At 34.1% G+C, this 6,988-nt stretch overlaps 1 protein-coding gene across 1 annotated transcript; it reads left to right on the plus strand.

Moving 5' to 3' along the window:
* Window positions 1-1,615: 1,615 nt before the first annotated feature.
* Window positions 1,616-2,499, plus strand: LOC111890347 (uncharacterized mitochondrial protein AtMg00810-like). Its single transcript, XM_023886471.1, has 2 exons — window positions 1,616-1,682; window positions 1,796-2,499. Exons 1-2 carry the CDS (start codon window positions 1,616-1,618, stop codon window positions 2,497-2,499), a joined length of 771 nt encoding a protein of 256 aa, XP_023742239.1.
* The last annotated feature ends 4,489 nt before the right edge of the window (window positions 2,500-6,988 follow it).

Genomic DNA, 6,988 nt, shown 5'->3' on the forward strand with positions numbered 1-6,988 from the left:
TATAACTCATAATAATAGCCCAAATACTCATTATAAGTTCCTAATAATGTTACTATATTAAAACATAAGCTATACTAAAGATAGGGTAGGCATAGCTCACTTACAGCGGGTTTTCTCGAAAACCGGGCTTCGCTGGAGCAGCGTTCCCGAGCCGAAAGGCGCTTTTCTCGGGATTCCGGGAGCCTTGGGGCTTCCTTCGGGTGCTAGGGGCTTTACCTAGGCTTTAGGGGGGGTTTGGGAGGCTAGAGAGAGAAACTAGAGAGAGAAAGTGAGTTTTGGAGGTGTGAAGAAGAGGCTAGACCCGACGCCTCTATTTATAGTGAAAATATCTGATGGACTCGCCGAGTAGGGGGACCTACTCGCCGAGTTGGTGCATGTGGTGGCCTTCTGGTGGTGCCACGTGTCCAATTCTGGTGGTGCCACGTCACCCCCTATCGCGTATCAGCCTTCAAACTTAGAAAAATCATAACTCTCGCATACGAGCTCCGTTTTCGACGTTCTTCTTTTTAACGCGTAGTTAACATCAAGATCTACAACTTTCATTTAGACTCTGTCGACTAATTCTCGACCGATCTCAAATTTAGCAGTAGGAGGCATTTAGACTGTTAAATGACCGCGAAGAATTCGTAACTCCTTCATACGGACTCCGTTTTCATCTATCTTTTTACCGTTGAGTTCCTATTAATGAGATCTTCAACTCTCATTTAGGTCGCGTAAGCCAAAAACCGCTTGAACTAAAATTCGAGTTTCGGGTCATGCACTGCTAAGCCGAATCTTAGAAAAATCATAACTTCTTCATACGAAGTCAGATTTGGCATTCTTTTTATGGACTTTCTCGGTTTAACATATTCTATGACTTTAGTTTAGATCAATAAGGCTAAAAAGTCCTCCATCGTACATTCACTATTTACGTCTCCCGGTGTCGTGCCGGTTTTGCCGTAAAACTTCGGGGGGGGGGGGGGGGGGGGGGTCATAACTTCTTCGTTATAACTCGGATTTCGGCGTTCTTTATATGTACGGAAACCTTGTGACATATACTACAAATTGGTCAAATTATTTATTCTAAATAATCTTTTGCTGAAAAGTCGTTTTCGACACTTATTGCATCTAAATTGACTAGCCCGGATCTACGGGTGTTACATTATGTATGTAATCATGTTCATACCAACACCAATCTTAGTGAATGTGTCCACACATTGACAAACCTTTGTGTTGCTACACCCTCTTCTGTTGTCTTTGAAAGTGCTAACCCCAAATCATCATTTGCTTTTCATACTCACGATTTGCCTGTGGAAGCAGCCTTCTATCATCAAGCTCAAGGTAATCCTAATTGGGAAGATGCTATGTCCAATGAATTAGCCGCTTTAGACGCAAACAAAACATGGGACATCATTACATTACCAAAGGGTAAGAAACCCATTTCTTGTCGGTGGGTTTACAAGATTAAGCATCGCTCAGACGGATCAATTGAACGTTATAAAGCGAGACTGGTCGCCAAAGGTTTTACACAAAAACAGGGAATCGATTTTCATGAAACTTTTTCTCCTATGGTGAAGTTCAATACCGTCTGATGCTTAGTTTATCTTGCTGTTAAAAGGAGTGGAATATATAGCAAATGGACGTTAATAACACCTTTCTTCATGGTGACTTGTATGAGGATGTTTACATGAAACCCCCACATGGTTTCCACGTTTCTTCTCCCTCGCTGGTTTGCAAGCTTAAGAAATCACAATATGGTCTAAAGCAGGCATCTCGTCAGTGGTATTCTAAGCTTTCACAATCTCTACTGATCAAGGTTATATTCTCTCATCAAATGATTCATCTCTGTTTTTGAAACGAAATGACCAATCTATCATTATCGTCGCCGTGTATGTCGACGACATTTTAGTAACTGGCAATGATTCTGATGGTATTCAGCAACTGAAAACTTATTTGGATAATCGTTTCAAAATAAAGGATCTCGGGCAAATTCACTTTTTCTTGGGTCTTGAATTCAATTCTACTTCAGACGGTATGATAGCTCAACAACAAAAATTCATCAAGGATTTGTTATCTCATTACTCAATTGATGACTACTCTACCGTCTCTTTTCTACTGCCATATGATATTGCAATTTTGTTTCAGACCAGCAATCTCCTTCAAGATGCCACAATCTATAGACAATTGATTGGAAAATTGAATTTTCTCATTCATACTCGCCCCGATTTGGCTTACACTATTCAATTTCTTAGTCAATTTAATCAGAGACCTTGTCAAGAACATTTGGATGCTGCTATACGTGTTCTCCGTTATCTTAAGGGTACCATCAATCATGGCTTATTTTTCAATAATGATCCCATTTTTAAAATCGAGGCCTTTTGCGACAGTGATTGGGCTGCCTGTCCTCTCACACGAAGATCTGTTAGTGGGTATTTTATTCTCTTTGGTGGAGCTCCAATTTCATGGAAATCCAAGAAGCAAACAACGGTTTCTCTTTCTTCTGCTGAAGCAGAGTACTGATCCATGCGCCGTGTTTGTGCTGAACTTGCTTGGTTAACTCGCCTTCTTCATGAATTTGGAATTGATGATATCACTCCCATTCCCTTGAAATGTGATAACCTAGCTGCCATACATATCGCTCATAACCCTGTCTTCCACGAAAGAACAAAACACATAGAATTAGATTGTCATTTTGTTCGTGAAAAGATTCAATCTGGTTTAATTTGTGTCTCATGTTTCCACTGAAAAGCAGCTGGCAGACTCTTTGACAAAGCCCTTGCATGGCTCTCCCCATCAAGAAGCTATTTCAAACTTGTGTCTACAACCATACCCACCAGTTTGAAGGGGGGGGGGGGGGGGAGGGGGGGTGTTACCGTCACACTGCCAAGGGCAGTTTAGTCATTCTACATAGAATAGTTTTGAGCAGTTTTGTTATACAGTTTATAGAAATTAGATTTGTCTTTCCTTATCTTATTTATATATATATATATATATATATATATATATATATATATGTTGAATTGTTTTTGGATACGACAGCACAATTATTCAAGTGAATCATTGAATTTGATTCTTCAGTCTCTTATTCAATATTATCTTTCATTCAAATTGTTACATTTAGTCATTATGTGTGTCACCGAGAACTCGTTTGCAAATAATAAAACGAAAACTTAAAAAAAAATTATGTAAGGGACCAAAACATAACTTTGATGCATGTGATAAGTCCTTTACAATTCATATATAAAATGTGATTTATAAATGTCATTAGTCCACATATAGAATAGAGACGATTAGACCATATAAACTGAGCCACAAAAGTATTAAAATAAAATTTCAATCCAAACAATTATGTATGTAGGGGTATGTATGTAGGGGTAGATGAAAATAAGACTTGAATATATCTTAAAAAATTAATAAAAAAAACTATAAAAAAATAAATAATCTACGAAACGAAAAACATATAATCACCTAAATTATAACTTATAAGTATCACTAATTTAACTTTAAAATTAGAAAGATAAAATTATTTATAGGAAAAAGTATAAATATTTAAATATGTTATGGTTAAAGTTAATTTCTATTTCCAGATAAAAGCTTATTTTAGAATTGGTATTATCTTATGCCAAAAGCTTATTTTAGAATTGGTAGTATCTTATGTCAAAGTAATAAGTTCATTAGAATTTATACAAACTTATTTTGTAAATTAATATATGTATAATGATATTATACTTGGATATGTAAAAAAGTTTAATAACACAGGAGGCTATACATGATATTATATTTGGATACTTTTTAAGTTTTATTTGATTTTTCTTCTATGGTTTTCGCTAATTCCGTTCGAACTGCTCCTTCTCGATAGCCATGGTGAGGTAAAAAAGTTTTATTTGCTTATTCTTTTATGATTTTCGCAAATGATATTCAACACCGTTGTGCGTCCAGAAGTACTACACAATTAAAGTGGCCATTTTAACCATTTTTTACATATTTTCTAGTGGTATTGTAGTTGTGTGAGCAAAAGAACAAAACACACTTATTTTCTTGTTAGTAATAACTTAAGCATTTCCTCATATAAGAATCGTTACACAAAAATTCATTTCGTACACCATCAATCATAACGTTTTATTGGGTATTTTATTTTTATTGTATATATTAAAATAGATATAATTTTGAGATTAAAGTTTCGCAAGTAAAAACCATTTGGGGAACTTTAAATTGTTTTGTGAAGTGACCTTGTTTTGGGAACACTAGATATCCGTCTAGCCAATGTCCAAGAAGTACTTATCTAACATCCCATAAAGTAAAGTTAACATGTCCACCGGGTTAGTCATCCAAATAATCCGATGTTATTTTTGTAAGAGTTCTTTAAATTGTTACGGTTTTGGATTACTTTTTAAAGTTAAAAGTTATTTTTATAATTTTTTTTTTAATTTTAGCTGTTGAATTGGTAAAAGCCAAAAAATTGTTTTTAAAAAACGTTTATCTTGCATATTTTTTTACTTTTGAATTTAATTACCTTTTAAGAGGTTAAAAGTTACAAAAACACATAATTTCATGATTTTTAAATAACTCTATTTTTGTTCCTACAAAAGTTGTTTTGAAAATGATTTTTTTTTTTTATTTTCCAAACATCTTTTTAACTATTTTAATCTTTTGAAAAAACTAAAAGTCTAAAAGTTATTTGAAAAAAAACAATCTCAAACACTTTTAAATATCCCAACACGTTCATAGAAATATATAGTTTAAATCTTTATAAATATATGTATTTTTAAATATAACAATAACGTTGTTGTTAAATTTGATATAATAATTCATATACTAAGTTGATATAATATATTGATTATTTTAATTATTTGATAATATACACATCTATTAAAAGTATATAATCTCAATCTCTTGAATGACATATACCTGCGGTTTACTTATGAATAAAATTAAATATAATATATGATTTAATGTTGTTTATAGTTGTTGTTATTGTTAATTAATTTTTTAAAATTTATTTGTTTAACGTTTTAACTTCTATCATTGTAATTATTAAAAACATCAAACAATTTTATATTAATTTTAAAGATAACAATATAATCATTTATATAGAATTATTTTTAAATGCTTTTATTATAAGTTATTTTTAACTACTTATTTGAAAATTTTTAACGATTATAAAATAACCGGGTTAGTGATCCAAATAATCTTATGTTATTTTTGTAAGAGTTCTTCAAATTGTTACAGTTTCAGATTACTTTTTAAAATCAAAAGATATTTTTGTAATTTATTTTTAGTTTTAGCTTTTGAATTGGTAAAAGCAAAAAAGTTGTTTTTAAAAAATGCTTATATTGCATATTTTTGACTTTTGAAATTAATTACCTTTTAAGAGGTTAAAAGTTACAAAAACACATAATTTCATGATTTTTAAATAACTTTATTTTTGTTCTTACAAAAAGTTGTTTTGAAAATGATTTTTTTTATTTCCCAAACATTTTTTTTAACTATTTTAATCTTTTGAAAAAGCTAAAAGTCTAAAAGTTATTTGAAAAAAAACAATCTCAAACACTTTTAAATACCCCAACACGACTATAAAAAACTTCATAGAAATATATAGTTTAAATTTCTACAAATATATATTTTCTTTAAATATAACAATAATGTTGTTAAATTTGATATAATAATTCGTATACTAAATTGATATAATATATTGATTATTTTGATTATATAATAATATATACATCATCTAAAATTATATAATCTCAATCTCTTGAATGACCTCTATCCGCGGTTTACTTATGAATAAAATTAAATATAATATATGATTTAATGTTGTTTATAGTTGTTGTTATTGTTAATTAAAATTTTAAAATCTATTTGTTTACATTGTAACAGCCCGGATTTCCAGGTAACTTTTATGCTTATATTTTTGGAGTTTTGTGAGGGGACTCGGCGAGTTGAAGCTCAAACTCGCCGAGTAGGATCGCGGTTCAGGACGCGGGTTCGCGCCTGGACTCGACGAGTCCAAGGAATGGACTCGGCGAGTCCTCGCTGTTTAATGAAACCCTAATTTCCCGGTCCTAAGCCCTATTTAAAGGACCTTATGTCCCTTCATTGTGGCTACCTTGATCTTGAGAGCACCAAAGCAGCTGAGGGTTCTTGTGAGTGAGATAAGAGGCCATTGTTCACCAAATTTGTGTGTTTTTGCAAGAAAGGAAGAGGAAAGTCAAGCTAGAAGAGTTGGGGAGCTTGGATCTACTTTCATTTCATCAGAGGAGGCTTCTTGAGGTATCATTCAGAGCTTATTTCCGTATTTTTGTTGATATGGTCAAATCTAGGGTTTCTTCATGCCTTATTTGCTTTGTATTTGAAGTGTGAGAGGTCCCATGGCGATATGGTGCTTAGATCTGGACCTTAGTAGGTCCAGAGAGTCCCTAATGTCATGCTTTATGTCCTTCCTTTTGGGTTGGAGGCTAGGGTTGCCATTTTAGAGGTCATTTCTCCAAAAAGAGCCATGTAGGTGTTGTATGGTAACCAAGACATGAACTTTACGTGATGAATGAGCTTAGGAGGGCCAGATCTATGAGTGGATGGAGTGGATCTGACCTCAGAAGCTATTTTGAGTTGGTGCATGGCATGGACTCGCCGAGTCTGAAGAACAGACTCGGCGAGTAGCATGAAGATTGTCCTTAACCGTTCAGCGAGTGGTCCTGCCGAGTTATGGGTTGACTCAGTGAGTCAGGGAGAGTTAGAGAGGGTTGACAGACGGACTGAGTCGAGCTGGAACTCGCCGAGTTGTTCTTAAGACTCGGCGAGTTGAGTCGTGATGGCCCCGCGATTCATGCCAGGTGGAACTCGTCGAGTTAGGGGAGTACTCGACGTGTCAAAAGAGAATCCTAGAGAGTTGGTGAATACGTATAGACTCGCCGAGTTGCCCTAGTGCACTCGCCGAGTCCAGTCAAAATTGATCGTTGACCGTTGACCAGAGTTGACCAGTGTTGACTTGATAGGGGTAGTCAACCTTAGT

Source organism: Lactuca sativa, chromosome 4 (assembly GCF_002870075.4).
Source record: "Lactuca sativa cultivar Salinas chromosome 4, Lsat_Salinas_v11, whole genome shotgun sequence".
Taxonomy (NCBI): domain Eukaryota; kingdom Viridiplantae; phylum Streptophyta; class Magnoliopsida; order Asterales; family Asteraceae; genus Lactuca; species Lactuca sativa.